The following is a 21,065-nucleotide window of genomic DNA, read 5'->3' as shown; positions in this document are numbered from 1 at the left end:
CTGCAATAAGTCAAAATCAGACACAAGACAAGGAAAATGGATTTTTGCCACAACTGCAGTACTACTGTTCTTATGTTCTCAAATACTTAATTTCAAGAGACAAAATCGCCATCAACATTTAAAAGTGCTACACTCAACAAAACATGGGAAAAATGGTGGAATGCACTCTGCTCTCTCACTTCACTGATCATGACTGAACAAGAAGCAAAAAACCTCTGCAATGGTAAACTATGCTCTGTGAAAAGCAAAAAAACCCATTTTTTTTAGGGACCACATAGTGCATTCCCAGTTTACCCATCAGTTCTCATCAGAAACTAACCGAGGCAGCAGCTGCAGTTCTTCACATCTCTCACCAGCTCCATTCTGTGTCAGACAGTGCCAAGCTATCTTTTTCAATTCCCTTTAAAACTACCACCATACACACCTAACTTTAGGTCTAGTTCTGTCTTTCCTGGCAGCGCTGCCAACATATTTAATGAAACATACATGTCACCTCAGAAAATTCTCACTATTAGTAGATGTTTCATTTGCTGAGCATTTTTCCGTTTTGCAGCTTAGAGCATCCTGTAACATAAATGTACAAAGCTGCAAGATCTTCATAAGAGGTCTCTGTTAAAAATTAATTCACAGCTACTGCAGTAGTTTTAAGAAATTATCATATTTCAGATGATAAACAGATATCCAGTGCTCAAATTGAGTGCTCATTCTCATCTTATTTAGTGGAGACAAGGAGGTGGGGAAAAAAAAAAGTTACCTATACAGTCAAGGTGGTAGTAATGAACAATCACAGAAAGAGATTAACTCAGATATTCATGATATACAATTGCTGCCTATTTACACAACACAAAGTACTAAGATTTTGCTCTGAATCTCTCTAGTATTCTGGGTTCCCAGAGGTCTTCAACTACCTCCTGTGCCTCTTGTGAAACACATCCAGCTCAGCTACAAAAAAAATTTCAAAATAGTATGAAAAAGGTTAACTTCATGTGACCATATGCTAACTTCACGTGACCATATGCATACACTTGTTCCTGCCCCTTCCCATAAACACTAGAGTTGATCAGAACACTGCCTTATTATGAAAATTTTAATTCTTCATTCACATAATTTTATTACTAAACCCATGGAGTTAATGAGACAATCCACATGTCCTAAGCTAAGCAAGCATACAGAGTATCTTGCATGAAAAGCTTGGTTGAAAAAGTGGCAAGAAAAAAAGCCAAAGAATTACACCAGATCTTCCATGTATTAGAATTAAGGCAGAACTTTGTACCTCATCTCACTTTCTCCTGCTGTTGACCAAGTGCTCCCTAATCTTCTTGATGGTTAAACTGAATAATCAGGAGAAACTGCAGGTGCACTTGGACGACAGTGGAGTGGGTTAGACACCAACCTAAGTCTTGAACACATGAACTCAATTTCTTATCAACAATCTTCTCTGTACTGCTGGACAGACCACCTCAAGAAGGGCCCAAAAATATTTAGCTGTCTAACTAGAAGGCTTTCCTCCAAAACAGAGCAGAATAACAATTTCTCAATGAAATACATAAAGAGCAAAACCAAAAAGTCCTTTCTACGAACACTCCTAAAAACCCAATGACTCTCTTTTATTTTGTTCTGAGAAACAGAATAAGCATTTTATCTGAAGATCTACAAACAAATCAGTCACTGTTCAGTATCACTATAAACATTTTCAATTGGACCCTACATGAAATTTTAATTAATAAAAAAGCCCTGCAATAGAAAATACTATGCAGCCTTAATTGATCTGTCAGTTTGACCCCTCATTTCAACCAAAATGGACAAGAATAGAAAACGTTCCAATTCTTACCCCATCGAAATGTATGCAAGTTATGCATTTCACTGGAGTCACATTTCATTCATTAAAGCCTCTTTAGAAATATTACTCAACATCTACATGATTTGAAAAATGAAACAAAATCTCTGACATGACATTAGTGTTGTTCCATTGTCAAATGAGTCATCTTTTTCAGCAAGTAAGTGCAGAGTGAGATAAAACTTAGAGAGGATCATATTTTAAATATAAAAACTACTTTGAATTCTATCCTAAGAAATGAAATAAAATAATTACTGCTATCTTAATTTCAGCATTTTGCATGCAACAAAACCACAGTAAATGTCCATTACATAATTCGAGTTCAAACTTCACTTTTCATAGTGGAAAATTCTGCTGTGTGTCTAAGAGAAGTAATTTTTTGGAAAAACCTTTTTCCATGCTTCTTTTAGATCAGTCAATGCAAGGTATGATTTTTACATGATTTGTGTGAACAAATGTCTATGTTTCACTTAAAGCACTTGCCAAAACATTTAATGTATATAAGCAACTCCATGTGTCAGCAGAGCAGGAGAAATTTCTATAAAGTAAGGTGAATGCCAAGACAAACTCAGTATGAGCTCCTTTTTTGAAATCTTGAAATATTTATTTTCCTACAGCAGCCACATGTGTGTATGGAAATAATCAACAGGTAAATGACACAAAGAAATCTGCATATGCCAATTTATCAAAAGCTTTTACTTTCACTCTTCACATGCAAGCCTTACCCAACCTATTCCACAGTTATACAGCAAGGAACCTTTCCTTTGCGTTTAACATTTCACCAATTCTGTTATCAGATCTTATGAAATCCAGCCACATAACTGTTCTAATATTTACAATTTATGTTTCTAAGTATATTTACTTTATGGATCTTTATGATTCGGTTACCGAGAAAAACCAAATCAAGAAATAATCATGCATTTCACTTATCTAAATATATAATTTTGTTTTATAAAGCCATCCAACAAACCATTCAATTGATGTTAGCTACGTTAAGATAGCTGAAGAGCAGAAGTCACTGTAATGTGGTGCTCCATTTCCCACTGGTGTCAACAAAAGGTCATAAAACATGCACCAAAGTGACCCATTCTGTGACTTCACTGCAAATGAGTTCCACATTGGTTCAACCTGACCCTGAAGAGAGTGTCTCTGAAACTCTTTGGGCCATGCACTGATAAAATCCACCATTTCCTGTGGACATCAATGCATATTCTGCTCAAAACTTCTTGAGCCCAAGCTTCTACTACTTCAGGGAGAGTGAAAAAGAAGAGCGAAGAACTGAAATAGTTCTTTTTTACTCTTGCACAAAATCTGTAGTTCTATCATGCTAATAGACAGACTTTCACCTACCACTGTTGTCCAAGTGCTTAACTTGGTATTGTTTCCAGATGTGCTGCCTAGAAAATAACTTTCTTGTGGTTTGGAGTGTTTTTTATTGTTGCTGCTGACTTTTTAATTTGTTTTGCCATTTTTAAAAATGGTTTACTTAGTTTAAGTGATGGCACTTGATCTATATCCAGCTCTGACATACCCTAAATAATCACAGTTATCTGTGTTCTTGTGGGTTTTCCCCTCCTGAACAACAGACCGCATCAAATAAGTTGACTGAAGAAAGGCAGAGGTTCAACACACACCTAGGAAGATTTACCTGTGACTGCCAAAACATCTGCAATAGCCCAAGTATTACATTTACACAGAAGTTCACCCAACAGAGAGTTCCTCAAAACCAAGTAACACTTATACCCTCTATGATTAATAATAATTTATTGACTTTCCAACATGTCATATAAAAATCTGAAACTCTATAGTTTCTTCATATTTCTACTTTTATCCTTGTGGGGAAAAAATCCATGAAAATATATTGCTACAAGTTTCTCTAGACTTTTATTTTGGCATCTAATAGCTCATAGTGGCTTTCACAAACAGTATTCAAAAAATGCTTAGAAGAACAGAACAGTCTGTCTCAGATTTTGTTTTATACAATTGGCATGCTTTATGCATTTTGATTCAAGAGCTAGTAAAGTGTCCCAGACATAAATTAAAAGAACTTCTATTCAAGCACTACTCTGAGTGTATTAATAGTTAATTCTTAAGTAAGATTAATAGGATAAGATACTAGGAGTATAGAAGACACACAGCAGACTATACTAGCCTTTTAAATACTGAATATTCTGGGAAATGAAAGAGTTGAAAGGCCCAAATCTAAACAGACTGCTGGAAAGATCACTAGTTTTAATCTGTCCCCTAAAATCAGTGTTTAAGCAGGTATTACAATCACATCTTCCCACCATGAAATGATGGAAATATAGGTTATTATAAAAGAAAACTAAAGGAAACAAATACAGTAGTAAAGACACACAGTTTTCCACACTGAAACACAGAAAATCTAGTCACAATTTCAAACAACACATCACTGGAATTTAGAGTTATATTTTAAACTTACTGTATTAGTTGAATCTTCTTGTAAAATTCTATCATATAACTGGATAGCATCATCATACCTGTTCAAAGAAATCATTCATGTTTATTTCTGCTAAGACAGAACTTCTGACTTTTTGACTTTCCTTGCAGTAGTTACTAACAGCCCTCCTGCATTTTTTACACTGAAACATAATATACACGTACTAAGCAAACTATTTTTATGCAAAATTCTTTTGACTGAGTGCTAAGTATCAACAGCAGTATTTTATGTCACCGATGAAAAAAAACACATGGGAATTGCTTCATGGAATACTACTTCAGCAGTAACTTAGATATTTTACACCCAGTATCTTATTCTCCTGTCTGTTCTCTCTTTATCTATACCCAATAGGTCCAACCATCACATTCCTACTCCCCGCCTTTCCCAACTCCTAAGAAACAGAAACTCCAAAATCTGAAAGGCCATCCAAAGTAACAACATTTCACTTCACTGTAACTTAAAACTTCACGTAAAGTTTCTTCCGTTGTGACTTTAAAATGTATAAGCAGCTGCACACAACGAACTGGAAAGATCCACACAGAAGCCTACCCCAGATTATAACATAAATCTTGAAAGAAAATGTTTTCCACTATTTCCCACTTTTTATTATTTGTTTATCAATTAATTCTGCTATCTGAAGTATGCTTGAAACAGTTTACTTCAGGTGCTATGAGCACTCCAAACCTGGGAAACAGATCTGTGTCCAGTCAGCTGTGTCCATGACCCAAACAAACAAAATAATTCAATTCAAGCCATATTTCACTATACAGCTGTTGTGCTATTGCCACAGAACTAGGGCATACATTGTGTCTTCATGTGTAGTTTGACAAGCAGGTTTTCAGAGATACTGCTGATTGATTTTTGATGCTACACATTCCTTAGACATCACCTCAGACACTCATTTACATACTCTCACTGTTCCTTAAGCACTGCTGACATCAGCATAGCTCAGCTGTCCAGCCCAGCTACCATAAGGTACAGGAACTAATGCGAAAGGAAGTACAAAAGCAAAAACAAGTAGAAGGTGACTGCTACAGACTTGAGCTGATGTGCTGCAAAATGCTGTGTTTGTGTTCTCTGTTAGTTGCTGCTTAATCAAATGCATTTTAGAAGGGAATATGATGTCCATAATCCCAGCTTTACATGGTGAAATTCCAGAACAATATTATTTTTATTAGCAAGTGTCTACAGGGTGTCTCAGTCTATGGGGATGTTCTTCACTGTATCCTCTTCCTGTGGAGAAAGCAGGATTCTCCCCAGATCCTACAAGTCACTTAGAACTTAAGAAGTTCATTTCTTCAATTGAAAACATGATGCCTCCAGCATAAATCTTTCTAGACTTCTTTTAGTCAGTGGAGACAGACAGGCTCCTCCAGGGCATGGCTTAGAGCACCTGCAGATGGGTTCCTGCTCAGAACAACCCCAAGATGAAGCCTCTTTCTTCTCTGACTTTCTAGAGATAACCTCTGGACATGAAACCTAAACTTTTGTTCTCTGCTCCCTCATACTCTAATCTCAAGGATCTGACCTGATAGGGACATTTTGTCAAGAATTTTGATGAGCACTTTCAGAAAACTATGGCTCAATAGTGCTTCACTGCTGAAACCACACACAATGTGCAGCACTCATCTCCCACAAAGATCAGTTCCCATGCAATAGCATCTTCCATGTAGTCACATAAGCCTGAACTGAATTACAATCTATTGTATTTCTGAATAGGTTTCAGGAAGGGGGAAAAGCTGCTGCCATTATCTCACTGTCTTCCTACCCCATATAAAATGAAGACAAGAAAACTAAATTTAATGGAAATTCTTCGAAAATGTGTATTTTGCATAAAGTGAGTGTGAAACAGAGAGCATCTGGTTGCCCTGAGACAGCTTCTGTGAACTGAGTCCATTTATTCATTCCTGTTGATCCAAGCAATGGACATTTATCAGTGTTTCATATAAAATATAATTTTCAAAGTTAATTTTGCAAGAATGTAATAGATGAAAAACATATGCTAAGTAAGCATCTCTTAAAAAAGCATTTAGGGTGTACTTCCAATTCCTTTTTATAAAGATGGCCTAAAGGCTCCAAACTCACCAACTCTGCATGCAAAATGTGGCATGGAACAGACTTGTTAGCATTCAAAGGCACTGGAAGTCCTTCTCAACACCCAAGACAAGTGCTATAGAACAGAATGTTGACAACAAAGATGTATCCAAGGAGAAATGTGTGCAATAAAGTTCATCCCCAAGCCCTGAGGTCATTCATTTGATTTAATCTGTTCATTATTTTAGTAATTTCTGTTAAACTTAGTATGTTGTAACCCTTCCATAGGATATTTCAAAAAGGTCAGTCTGATCTTTGTATTTTCTGCCATTCTATTCCACATGTTTTTTGATTTGTTTCTACAACAAACTCTATAGATTTAATCCTTTTTAAGTTCATTTACCCACACTCAGAAAACAAGGGTAAAGAGCTGCACCCTGCAGTAATTAGGAGTATAGGAGAACACGTAAGACACAGAAAATGCTGGCACCGATTTTCATATAATGCCCTAGCTCTGTGAGATGAAACTTACACCTCACAGAATCTGCCAGAAAACTGTAAAGTGTTCTACTGTATAATGACTTATGCTGCTGCCTAAGAGATACTTCTGATCTATGATGTCTGATAGGAAGACTGCAAAAATGAAACACTGCATAGTACCTGGAAAAATGCAATACAGATGTCCAAAAATCATAATACGATCATGCACACTGTTATTTCCTACAAAGAAACTGCCCAGCATTATTTTGCCATTTTGTAATGGCTGAATGCTTTCTTTAAAAAGAGCAAACATTGTCTCAGATAGAAAGTACATTTTTTAAAATTCAGGTTTTACCTTTCCATAGCTTCAAATCGCATTCCAGTTAATCGTTTAACTCTGTGGCTCCCAGGAAACTGCCGCCTCAGTTCCTGAAGACAAAACTATACAAAGAACCAAAAATATTATTGTGAATATAATTATCTACACAGAAGCTAGAAGAAGAAAATATAGAAAAAGACCTTGACCCATAATTCAACAACTTGGCGTGCCAGTTCTGAGTAAAAGTAAATACCAATTTTTGAAACAAGCAATAAAATGCATTGATAAAGAAAAAGTCAGAAACTGAAATTCAGCCTTTTAGAAGACTACTTTTAAGAATTATCTTCCATACAGGGCACTAGATTGTCAGGCCCCCTTGGAAATAGTTACTTGCCCAGAAAATTACACTCACCTACTAAAACAGCTCTGATACTACTAAAACTTGAATTCTATTAGTTGCCGCATAGTAACACAAGACAGTAAAAAAACAAAATAAAGACAGTAAGAGCTTAAGTGATACTTGTTTAATAAATGGATATTTCACAATGGAACAAACTATGCTAATACAATGCTCTGTGTTTATTTTTAAAATAAAACTTCGAAATCCAAAGAAAATGTTTGCCACTGGCTTGGGTACAGCCTGCTGGCAGAAGAAGCATAGTTTTTAACTACTGAAATCAATGAGACACCTGGGCTGGATAAAAAGAATTCATCACAGGCAGATTTCTCTGGATTAGCAGAGGATGTTTGGTAGAGGGACTGAGTCACAACTTCCCCAGAGCAAACTAACTTGTAACCACATAATGAATGTGGCTAAATAGCATTGCAAAGTTTGTAGCTGACTCATGACACTGGGAGGCAGGACAGTCCACAGGCTCTCAAACAGACCAGCGGTGCGCATCATGTTAAAAGCTTCACACTGAATCCTCCTCTTCTAGGCACTTACTCATACAGCTCAACTTAGAAACTTGTTCTTCAGACCTAAGGCTCTAGCAGAGGCTTATCTACATAATCTGTTCCATCTCATCACATCCAACAGCCAAAACTGAAAAAGTACAAATTGGTAACAATTAGGATGATCCCTCTTTGTTTCGGTAGATAAAGAGGTTGCTAAAGCACATACAAGAAGAATATTTGCATCTATCCCAGATGCTAAAAAACAGGAATGGAAGAGAGAAAAGCCACAGTAACCAAATTAGCGATGCTTCGCCTCTAGTAAGAACAGACTATTTTCATCACGTTCCATTTAATTTGCAATGAACCAAGATTTTTACATTGCAATTTCACATAGAAAGGCACAGGTTTAGAACAGAAGTAGTTTACTGGCACTTTGAGTGATGTCTAGGTGAACTGGCCATTCTTAAGGGACAGGAAAATGTACATAAAACTCCGGAAAAGTAGATTCACTCCAGCTTTTAAAACCCAGACAACCTTGTAGACTTTAAAAAGAACTTTTGCATAAAATAAATTCACCCTGTGGTTCAGTGATCAGTGAATCCTGAAAGACAGTGATTTTTACAAATACATGTACTATTTTTCTCCAATAAAATGTACAAATAACAAAAATTGTAACACTTACAACACTAAATTCCACAATCTGCAGATTGACTTTTACATCTAAAAAATCCTCGTTGACAATATAAAAGTAGTGCTCAAGTGCAGGAGTAATACAAGACCAGAATTGTTCACATTAGATCTCACTATACAATCATTACTCAACCAAACACAGCAGTCAAAGGGCCAAAATAAACTCCTGTAGATTAAGCTATCACACACAATAAAGTGACAGGAAAAGTTGTAAGAAAGTCTCAAACAACTCACTGTAACACTAAAAAAACCAAAAGCACATGAATAAACTACACCAGCTACATCTTCAAAATGTTCTCGACTCAGCAGCACTGAATGTCCTCTTTTTAAATGGAACTTGTAATCCCCATAATTTATTTTACTGATGACTGGTTTTGCACCATGTCAATAATCTACTTGCAAGATTCCCTCAGAATTCACTCAGTTAGAATGGCAAATGTAACTTGCATGTGAAACTTCACCTTGCACTTAATTTGCTTTCTGACTTTTTTAATTTTAAACATCAAAGGCAGAAAAATATAAACCTGGACTTCAGCAGGTAAAATGCTGGTAATGCAAGTGCTGCCAGCAATAGGTGATTGCACTAATCATCTAAATAGGTGATTCACCTCCGTTAAACAACTGGCTGGTTGCAGCAGGAACGTGCATTACATGTGGGCTTTTTGTGCAGGAGAGAAAGGACAAAGTAATAAACAGAGGAAAGAAAAAAAAAATCCCAAAAGTTAGATAAATGACTCTGAAAACTACCTCGGCTTCTCATTTGGTGTAGATGAGACCTATCCCCCTAAGCAAAATGCATCACAGCTGTCAGAAGCTCACTGCTAAAAACCCAGAAGTTCCAAAGCTGTTTGTCTACTTTGGAGCTACAGATGTAGTCAAACGCCACAAATGATGCTGACTTGTTTGAATTAACTACTTCTTTATTATACATCAATGATGTGAAAAAACAAAAAAATAACCCTAAGATTCCTCCTATGCTTTTAATCTCATTTCTGAGCTGGATATAAAATGTTGCATTCCCTCATCTCAAGCAAGATTCCTCAAAGGGCACAGAGACTGAAATTCAAACTCCTTTCCAGGGTTAGTAAAAACAAAGAGTGTTTCACAACTAATCTTTCAACACTGACTCCGTCAACAATTTTGTGAAAGTCTTCTTTAAAAAACTCTGGAAATAAAGACCAAATCTGTTTTACATATAAATAAGGACACAGAAACATATTTATTTAAACAGTAAGTCTATTTGTTTTTGTTTAAACAAACAGCTATACTACAACAGTATTTTCTTCTGCGGGACAAAAGAGAGGGAAGTCTAGTGAGTTCACAAGTTCAAAGTCTTGTACTATATTGTCCAGCATATTCCATTTTACCATATATCTATATATATGGGATGCCAGATAAACCTGTCTAGTTCTGCCTACTTCCAAACCACCCTTCTCCCAACTACATCCTCTAGCCTAACCCCTTGCATTAAGTTTTACCCAAACCACATCACATGAAGCTCAAAGGCTTTATGAAGCACTTTGTCATGTGAGAGAGAACAAGGCACTGGAGGAGTAATTGCTATGAAAGACCTGAAGCCCTGAAAATGGCTTTTTACTTGGAATAAGCTCAAGCTTGATGGCTTTCAGGGCACAAGCCAAGCCTCTGTTTTCTTCTATTTTGTGAAGGAGGGGTGAAAAGATTAAAAGTTTGCTGTTAGACACACTCTTACCTTTTCCTGTTGCTGCCTTTAGAGGATAAGCTCAATTGACTGGGTTGTTTTGTTTGTTTGTTTCAGTGGCTTTTTTTGTTTTTTTAACCTCACAAACAGATGTTAACAGTTCAAAATAAGCTAATTCTATCTAAATTGTTATTTGCATCATCCAAATAAATTAGAACCCAAACTGACAAAACCCAAATATCCATTAACATTAATATTTTTATTACCAATCACCAAATAATTTGGATTGCAAGGGACCTTTGGAGTTCAGATGCTCCAATGTAGCAACGTGGGATTTTAGGATTCCATGTGCTCCTTTGTGCCTCTGCTTTGTATACCATTGGTTCATTCTGAAATATGCTCTGCTGTACCCCAAAATCTATTGGTGGGTTCCCTATGCCTGTCTTCCCTTCAGACTCCCCGGGACTGGCTCTAGGGGAGACAGTCCCTCCCCTTCCTTTCCCTTTATAAGGCGATGTCCAGACCTGCTCGAGGTCTCTGCATCTCTGGGCTGGCAGCCCTTATCCCGTCCCTGCCTTTCCTCCCCCCTTCTCCTCCCCTGCAACCCCCTTTTCCCCATTACCCCAAATAAACCAATCTGCCAGAACAGAGATGGAGTCCAGTTCTTTCCTAGTCTCACGATATTCCTGCTTGAATTGACGTGGTTGGAAGACTGCTGCCATGCCGCAGAACCTCGGGGGCTGCCCGCCCCGGATCCGGTGGGATTTACACACCCGGTCCGCGGGGGGAGCCAGCCTGTGCCACCCTCCCGGCCTGTGCTACAACACTCCAAATCCCCACAAACAGAGCCAGTTTACAAGGGAGTGCAGAGCCATATCCCAATCTATTTTTAAGCATTTCCAGAGGAGATTCCACAGCTTCAATGTGCCATTTGTCATAAAGTGTTCACTAAGTTTTTCCTAATATCTGACTGGAATTTCCTTTGTTGTAGCTTATGTCCCAGACTTGTCTTTTGCTGCTCATCTATGAGAATATGTGCTCAACTTCTTTATACCTTCCCATCAGTACATATTCAAAAATCCCTTCTTGGCTTTCCTCAGACTTAACATGGATGTCTCAGCCTTTCCTTATACATTATGCAGTCCAGCCCCTTATTCATCCTGAAGATGTGCTCCAATATGTCAATGACTTTCTCTAATGCTAGCCAACATAACATATAATATGATATGTAAGATGGGTCATTTTACCCAAAACATTCAGGAAACCAATATAATTTGAGAGCTTTTCAATAAACAAACACTCTTGGTACAATATGGCAACTTCAATATTATTCTTGACATTTAGCCCATACCAGTGTAGCTGTAAATATTTTCATGGCTATTGGAAGAGATGTGATCTGTCTAAACAAAAGTTACGCCTTAGAGGAGGTAGATGGTGGCAGTTTCTTCACAGCCGTGTATTTCTTGATAGATCTTCTTTCTACCAGTCCAAGCTATGGAATTCAGAATAACCTGTAACTGTCCAAAAAACTACCTGGAAGAGATACCCAGGATGAAAACATACAGTGTGAAAGAAAAGTCAACTTGAAAACTTACCAATGCCAAATCATCTCGACTGCAGTCCAGGGCAGCAATCATCACCTGTTCATAAATTATCCAAACTGGAAACAAAGAGACAATAAATGCAGATAATTGGTTTGGGTTTGTTTAAGATAATAGGAAGCACTTCTCATGTAAACAGAATTAATTAATTCTGTCTGAACATTTTTCCCCTTCTACTCCCATGAATCACGTCTAAAACAGGGACAAATTAAGAAACTGCTGGAATTAATTAAAAACGTATTTAAGCAATTTAGTGCTTTTAGTGCCGAAGTACCTTCTGACATCTTGAAAGGCAAAAAAGCTCTAATTCTCTATTTTTCCCAACATTATAAATGCCCTGTTCTAGACAGATCCCTGTGAGGACTTGCTTCAATTTCTGCCACAGTGTTGAAGAACAGAAATCAGGCAAATAACATCTCAGTGACAGTTTAACACAAAGTTTTCAGGTAGCAGTCTAAATACTAACAGCGCAAGTTAATAGTTCTACCAGGTAATTTTTACAGATGTTTTCACTGCAGCCCACATTTCATAAAGAAATAAACTCTTGAAATTCTGGAAGCCTATTAGACTAAGAAAGTAATAAATATTTCATCAACATCAGCATGTACTGAAAGACAACACAAAGGCTGTTAAATAAAATATGAGGCTAAAAAAAGAAAAGCATATCAGACAATGAAATTTTTAAAAATAATGATTGTTTACTTACTGTCATCTCCAAGTTTAGATGCATATTCGTTAATTAACTCTTCTCCAACATCTACTATCTGTTCACTGTTTCGGTAGTTTTCTTCCCTCCATTTCCTCATTTTATCACGCATATCTGCGGGCAAAGGAGAGAAAAAAACCTCAAATTTCCATATAGTAGTGGAATTTGACTGTGTATATGATAGATAAGATATACTTATAAAGAATGGGTATAAAGAGCAACAGAACTAAAAAGTGACTTCTACTAATATTAAAATACTAGTATATTAAAATATATTAAAATACTAATATTAAAATAAAATAGTAAGGTAAAATAGGCTACAAGAGATTTCTCCCAAGTAGTTTCACACATTTACAAACAACACTAAAATTGCATTTCTGCTGCAGGTGGAAAAACTTTCACATGAAATTTTAGAAAAACCATTAGAACTTCCACTCTCTGAAAGGAATCTACATGCTCCTAGAGAACTGAGCTTCCAGAAAGACAGACATGAATTGGAAGGCTTTCACCAGGGAAGTGTACAAAGGTGTAAAAATATCACTGTTTACCTAGGCAAGATAGAAAAGACAGTTTATTTTAACATTAGGATTTTTGTTTCAAGAGTACGTTTAAGATCTCCAAAAGAGCAGGCATATTCATCACATCAGCTAGAGAGCACTGCCTTGCCTGAACTTTATTTATCCTCTAGATCAGGAAATTGCTAAGAATGTGATTTTATATACACATACATTTATGTATGTACAGACATTCTATACACAAGAACAAATTTCGGGAAAACTTAAGGAAAATAGTTTTCATTACTAGATAGTGGCTTTAGCAATAAGAAGGTACCAGGAAAACTGTTGCCAGTATTTTAAAAAAAATTTACAACAGCTGGAAAAACAAATACAGTGATAGATCTAAATACTGTCAGTTTTTCTTGCACTTCAAAACACAGAGTTCATGTAAATGACATTTAAAAATTAAGCACTGAAAGTTGTTCCATCTACCTGAAGTGTTCTCGGATCGCTCATAAGACTGTTATTGTGCTACATTTTGTGTTTTGAAATTCAACCAAAACCACCACAGGGTTACATTTCATATGCATGGGCAAAGTTAAACGGTTCTAGACACATGATGGTCCCTGGAAATTCAACGTTAGACGGCAAGAATGTGAGTGAACACAAACATTCACAAAAGCTGACAAGCTAAACGCCTAAAAATAAATAAGCTGTCTGATTTCCACCGCTCATTTACTTGGAAATTATCAATGCCTTCATTCCAGTGTGATTCCAAATGGAATAGTGTCTGAATTATGTATTAACAGAAGGTACATCTACCATTCCTCACACAACTACAACATTTACAGCAACAGAAAAAAAACTGTAGGACAAAGAATAGAACATCAGCTGATGAATCAAAGATTTATTAATTTTAGAAATACTGAATTTTATGTAAAAGGTAGAAGAAAGCACTACAAACTGTACTAAAATTACACAAGGCTTTTTACAATGTTGTTAAATGATGAATGTTTTACTAAGAAATCAATCAAAAGAGTCAGACAATAACAACTTAAATCTTCAAGACATAACACGAGGCTGGGCAGGAGCAATTAGGGATTTTAGAAGAAAAAAAAAGTATGGTAAAGAAACGTCTAATTTTAAGTACAATTTCTCCTCTCACATATAGGTTGGTGCTGAGCAATTGATACATTTGTTTTAGACTTGGGTTTTTCTAAACTGGCAAGCTTGGCATGAGTAAATCAAAATGTTACAAGTTCAAAGAAGTAGAGGCATTTGGGACAAACGTTTCCCGTTTCCTAAAACCACACAAGAAGTCCACCACAAGTTTTATTTTTGTGTCCGGTAAGGTGTCAGTTCATTCAGCCTGAGCAACCAGATATGAAGTAATCATCTTACAATTACTTACTGATGAATTGGATCATAGTTTTCAAGTCCCTGATATCTAAAAGCACCTGATGAAATGAAGGAAATTGCCACTTTTGGGCAGACAGAAATTGCAAACTCTGAAATGTAACCTTGGCCATATAGCTGCTACCATGGCAGTCACTCAGGGACCCTGCAACCACAACATTTCCAGAGCTCTTTTGCATATTGATTCTCTATTTCAAACACCAAATCTTCACCCACAGCACACCTCTGTGCCCTTTCATCTGACAGGTGCAAGCAGAGGCACAGGTGTCATAGCTGGGTGCTGCAGATGCTGCCTCTAAACCTGGCAACTCTGCTGTCAAAAGGGCCTCAGTTAAAAAAAACAACTCAGCATCTCACCTTTGCTTGATGTAATTCCATAAATCCATATATAAAACCCAGAGTACATTGATCTGACCCCTTGATTCCAACTGAATATTAGGAATAACTAAATGAGAGCAAAGACAGCACGGAACACAACAAACCCACATCAAAAACAGTTAACTGCACATAGATTATCACAGAGATAAAATGCTAGACTGTTTCATATTTCCTAGATTTTCCATACAAACTAAATACTAATTCAGTTTCTAAGTCACAGAAAGGAAGTTTGTCACATAAAGTGGACTCTAATAACTAGAGACATTAAAGACAGACGTGCTCAGTTTTTAAGTTCACTAGGAATTTTCTCTTACTTTATATAACATGTTTCCGGATATGCACATTTGCAAGAAAATGCCCTTACAGAGACACACTGTTAAACTTCACTTTATAAAGCATTATATGGTATTTTCAAAAATGAAAAAGGGTTACTTGAAAAGTCTCACATGAACATAGTAATGACAACTTCTGAAGTGCCACTAGTGAAGCAGGGCAATTTTTAATATAGAAAATAGCACTACTAATTTAATTATACAGAGAACTTAAACAAAAGGCATTCAGAGCTAATAAAAATCTTAAAAAATATTTTTTCTCTTTTTCTGTTTATATCAAAAGAAAGCTAGTTTAGAGAATATGCCATCCCTTTCTCTTTTTCATTTTGATATCCATATGCCATCCCTTTCTCTTTTTCATTTTGATATCCACTGAAGAGAATCACTGACTGAAACAAGAATTGCCACGACAGCATTCAAGGATCCCCAGAAGCTCAGCCATGACAGCCGAAAGTCACTGCTTCACTTTAACAAGGTTTCATCGGTTAACACCACTATGCTGCTGTGCAAGGTTAAGAAAACTTGGTTTATTCTGCCCAAATCTGACAATATGTCAGATGCATTTTCTGTGAAAGTCAATTGTTATTTTAATAGCTCTTGAACTGTTTTGCCTGTTTGCAAATCATGTTAATTTTCATATAGAGGTTTATTTACGTGCTCCAAAACCTGTTCCTAAAATGAAGTTACAGAGGTGTTTGCTTTTTTTAGTATTTCCATGCATGGGACAAATCAATATTTAATGTAGCACTGAAAAGATGATAAATATTTATTCTATGAAGTTCTACATATCTTAAGAAACTCCTAGTAAGAGGCTGCATATCACCAGGTACCAAGTGATGTGCAAACCTACATCATGCTACCTGCTACAACCTGCACCTTTACTACACATGCAGTTCTCAGCTTCCTGTCACTCCACATAGCTTCTAATTCTTTTATATATGAAGGAAGCAGGAAATATGCCATTTTTATAGGATAATTAGTAACACTATATAAAAAAAAAGGAGCAACATATCACCTCTGTCTCAAGTAAATAAACTGTAAAATATATGTTACATGACCACATATAAGCTTCTCTTTCAATGCCATAGCACTCGGAATCTGTTTGGATGTTTGGATCATCTAAGTCCATTGATCAAGACCATGAAGTTAAATGAGAGGTTCTCCTGCTCCACAAATTTCCAAATACACTTTAAACCTTGACACACAGAGTAGTGAAAGAAAAAATAAAAACAACACTTCCCACACTGGAAAAACAGTTCTTTTCAGTTATCTTTTCTAACCATCTGTACTACACATGTACCTAACAAAATTTAACCATGGTTAAACTCCTACCTCTGTCTCAAAGAACCTGAGTGAAAAGCAAAGAGAGGGACAAACTATTTAACTTTCTCATGTTACTCTTCTTTCCTAACCTTGAATCACAGATTCATCTTTGAGCAATATGTAAGTATAAAATGTCGTGTTTAGAAAGGCCTCAGTACATGAAGGACATAATAACCATACACCTGGTTTCACAGAAATCAGGCATTTTAGAAAGATTTAAAATGCACTACGTAAAATCTCCAGAACTGTGTTCAAGTTCTTTGCTATGAACTAGGTCACAATACTGCTGCGATCACCTCACCCATGAAAAGTTTTATTACACCACGATCTGTTAAAGCTCACACAGAGAAAAGAGGAAAGTCTTCTTTAGGAAGAGACTTTGCATAGTCTGTTGCAGGACTCCTTTTTCACTTTACTTCTCATCTCTTAAAACAGAGGGAAAAAAATACAGAATTTTTCAAATGTGTGCTTCCAAAGTGGAGACAGACCCTCCTACCAACACACACCAGCTTTTCATTTGGGTGTACACTTGAAGATACCAACTGAGAAGTTGATATGATAAAACTCACCAGCTGGTCCTCCAAAATTTCTCATTCAACCCCACCCATACACAAAACTCTACACCTAGCACAATGCAACAAATGTCAATCAGAACTTTTGGAAACAGAATGTGGAGGGTATTTCTAAGAGCAGGCAGCTCACCTCAGTATGAATTAGCCAAGTCCAGAAGCAGTAGGCTTGAGTATCCTACACCTGGCCTCTACATCAGAGCATTAATATACACCCAGCAATGCCCTGGGCCAAAACAATCTCAGGCTAAATGTACAGAGACATCTACACAGTGCACATCACCCATCCTGTGAAAAAGCTCATTTCTCATTCCAGTCACCGATACCCAAGAACAACAGGGGGAAAAAATCCACCCTAAATTTCTGCATTTCGTAGCAATGTCTGCTCAAGAAAAATAAAAACTAGGAATTTTTCTACAGAAGGTGGTTTAGAGCAACTTCTGGGAAAATCTAACACCACCACCAGTAATGATCCATACAATCTCCCTTTATGTACAGAGGCCTGCCTGCTCTCCATCCAAGCTGAGCTTCCAAGTACTGTACCTTCATTCAACAGATGTAAAAGAGTGGTCAGTCAAGGTTTTCCCAACTAGCCTAATGACATACTGGTGATACAACCAAATACCAAAGTAAAATTACCTATAAACTGATCTCCAGGCTGGCTTCTTTATCCTTAGTAATTCAGTTATAGCACTATTTTCTCCTATACCAGCTAAAACTTTTTCTGACATTAATGCAATTTGAGCCAAAACCTGAATGTCTGGAATTCCATTTTGTTTTGCTTCAGTCCTACAGAACAAGGTGCAGGAAAGACAGCATGGGCAGTATTTCAATGGACAAGTTACTGGCATCTGCTAAAATACATCCCATGCAATGTTTGTCCTGTTAGCTACAAAACCAAACTAAGCAATAATTCACGACTGGGGAATTTTTCTATTGCTCAATTATTTCTTCATAGATTGGCAGTAAATAAATGAAAGCCAAAGATCACACAGCTTCTCTCTGCATTATCTTCTCGACACTATAATATCTGTATTGCATGGTACACAGATAAAGGTTCCCCCTTTATGGCCAAAACTATTATTATAAGCCATTCATTTATTCCTGATAGGAGACTGTAAAGGGCTTGAGTGCTGTCTTGAGCTCACATGTGAATACTGGTTATGAAAGAACCACTGAGAAGGTCGAGTAAAGCTCAAACACTATTGCTATGTGAAAAATAAATCACCATTATGATCAATGATGATCGTAATGAAAGCTATAAATGGGATTTTCAAAAACTTTTGTCACTTCAGACCTTGAAGTTTCCCCATAAACGCTTATGATCAAGTTTTACGAAAATGTCAGGTAATTTATAACTCCCCAAAAGATGAACTGTGACACACGCTGCTGACCCTGCCAAGAGCCCATTTTTCCTGCTAGGCGCTGTATCTACCCTGCGGGGCAGGCCGGGAAGCGGGGCCGCCGTGCCCGCGCAGGGAGGCAGGGCAGGCCGGCCGCCGAGCACCGGGGCAGCGCGGGCGGGGCGCTCCGGGCCGGGTGGGGACCTGCGGGACCGAGCATAGGTCGCCGCTTTTGCAGCCCGGAGCCCACAGCCCGAGAAGCCGGCGACGGACAGAACCGCCGCGCCTCTCCCCTGTTCCCCGGGCCTGGGTTCGGCCGCCCGGCGCCTGCCCGGGCCCGCCGCGCTGCGGGGCTCCGGGAGCGCCGCCCCTCCCCGCCGCCGCGGGCCGGTCGGGCCGGCAGAGCCCCTGCCCCGGGCGGGGACCGCCGGCTGCGCGGCGTTACCTTCCCAAGTCACGTCGTACATCTCCGACACCTTCGCCATCTTGGCGGCCGCCCCGTGACGCACACGGTGACGATCCCGGCCGTCATTGGCGGGAGGGCGGGAGCGGGGCAGGCCCGGCCGGGAAGCGCCCGGGGATGGAGCGGGGCAGGCCCGGCCGGCAGCGATCGGGGATGGAGCGGGGCAGGCCCGGCCGGGAAGCGCCCGGGGATGGAGCGGGGCAGGCCCGGCCGGGAAGCGCCCGGGGACGGCGCGGGGCTGCGAGCTGCCTGCAGTGCCCGCGCAGCCCGGTCCGGGCCGCCGCAGGACTCTCTCCGAGCCCTCCATGCCCTCCGCCACCGTCGCGGCGGCTAGAGGGAGCCTGGCCCCGCTGGGGGAGCCCCGAAGGGCCGGAGCGTCAGGCAGCTGGCGCCTGTCCGCCGGCCCTAGGCTCTTAGTCGCGGGCCGGCAGCGCAGTGAGGGCACACGCGCGATCCCAGCCCGCCGCGCTCCGATCCTGTCCCGCTCGCGGATACCGGGCTTAAAACCTCGGAGCCCAAACGGCAGCTGGCACTAAGGGCTGCAGGTGATTTTCCTGTTTTATAGTCCGCATAAACTGTCCAGGACCAGTTGGCATGGCATGAGGTTGTGCATCTTGAACACACGCCGGGCGAAGATGTACCCGGTGCGGTTTGGGTTCAGCGTGAGGACTGCCAGTGCTTTTCCTGCCCCTGGAATCCTGGAGAGGAGCATGAACTGTCCAGGGTGACCCATCGGTTTCTCTGTGTGCCCCAGACACCGCATGGGCAGTGAACCGACACAGCGACACATTTCTGACCGCGGCTCAGGACAGGCCCCGAGGGGCTCTGCAGACAGGAGTGCGGCCAGCCGTGCCCACCTCTGTGTCTTCTCCACTGATTACCTTCTGACATCACAGCTTCTGCTGTGGAGATGAAGTGTTTCTTAGTAAATAGGGCTCCCGGTATCAATACTGTATAGTTATTAAATTCATGTAGCTCTGCCGAAGATATTTTAAAAAAGAAATAATAAAGCAATGGATTTTTAACTCCATATAAAAAAGTTAAAGAAACTAAAGAAACTATTTTAGAAAATATTGCCAGAAACTTAGTTGTCTGACATTTAACTCTGACAAGACCTTTTATGGGAAATGCCTCAGACTCCATATTCAAAATTAATCCCCTAGCTCCATCAACAAATGAACCTTAGTATCAAAAAAGCTTTCTCTATTTATTATGTTCCCCCTCTGGCTAGAATAAACTACTAATTCTTAATACTATCTGCCGTGTAATTACATATAACTTCGACAGCTAAAAGGCCTCAACTGGAATTCAAATGATGGTCTAGAAAGACAGGGTGTGCCTGACTTTTCTTCATTCGAAAGTGGTTTCTGATCTTTTAAGTGACTATTGTTTAGACCTTGTATAGCACAGCTGTCCTTCCCTGTAATTTTAAAATGCCAGTGTCTGTATTATGTGAACACTTCCAAAAACTTTTATATATTTATTCTCATAGTATGTGAGTGGGGAACTGATACTCTTGTTCTACGAGTAAAGGAATGAATACAGACTGCTTATGATCCTGATCCATAAAGAATTTAGCACACACCTGCTCTGCACTTACAGGCTACATTGAAATAGCTGAAGTAAAAAGAAAAATTAGCTTGCAGAGTTCAGCCAGTGCTGCTGGAATGCCTCATGTGGGACAGATAGAACTTTTAAGCATAGAAATAAAAAATTTTGATCCTTTTAAAAGCCTAGTCAGGTGTCATCTAATGCTGAAGGAGCTGAAATTTCAGAATTGTGTGTTTGGGAGGTGTTTGGACTTTCTGTTCCCTGCACATCTAGCTCTATGCTTGTGCACCTGCCCACATCTTTGTCTTGGCAGGAGGCAGGAGATAGTACCCCCCAGGCACTCAGTCCAGTTACTGTTCTCAGTGATAGCTCTGATCTCTCCCCTGGCTAGATTTAGACAATTCCCCAGTTATGTTGGATTCCTTCCCGAGACCTGCAGTCCTTCACCTGAACTGTAAGAGGAGACCAGGCCCTGAAGTTATGCACTGGAAGTGTTGCTTTCTGCCTT

The 21,065-nt window shown here is 39.0% G+C and overlaps 1 protein-coding gene across 1 annotated transcript in view; it reads right to left on the bottom strand.

Moving 5' to 3' along the window:
* Positions 1–19,139, bottom strand: part of EMC2 (ER membrane protein complex subunit 2) — a 36,799-nt gene extending 17,660 nt beyond the window's left edge. Inside the window, exons 1-5 of the mRNA XM_085053414.1 lie at positions 18,989–19,139; positions 12,686–12,799; positions 11,974–12,038; positions 7,168–7,253; positions 4,281–4,338 (exon numbers count right to left, since the gene is read on the bottom strand). Of these exons, the coding sequence (XP_084909540.1) occupies positions 4,281–4,338; positions 7,168–7,253; positions 11,974–12,038; positions 12,686–12,799; positions 18,989–19,028 (363 nt within the window). The 5' untranslated portion in view covers positions 19,029–19,139. The remainder of the gene's footprint in view (positions 1–4,280; positions 4,339–7,167; positions 7,254–11,973; positions 12,039–12,685; positions 12,800–18,988) is intronic.
* Between the last annotated feature and the right edge of the window lie 1,926 nt (positions 19,140–21,065).

The sequence above is a fragment of the Lichenostomus cassidix genome, chromosome 2 (assembly GCF_008360975.1).
Source record: "Lichenostomus cassidix isolate B80296 chromosome 2, HeHo_3.0, whole genome shotgun sequence".
Lineage (NCBI taxonomy): Eukaryota > Metazoa > Chordata > Aves > Passeriformes > Meliphagidae > Lichenostomus > Lichenostomus cassidix.
The sequence above is the reverse complement of the archived record's forward strand: the minus strand, read 5'-3'. Positions and strand labels throughout refer to the sequence as shown.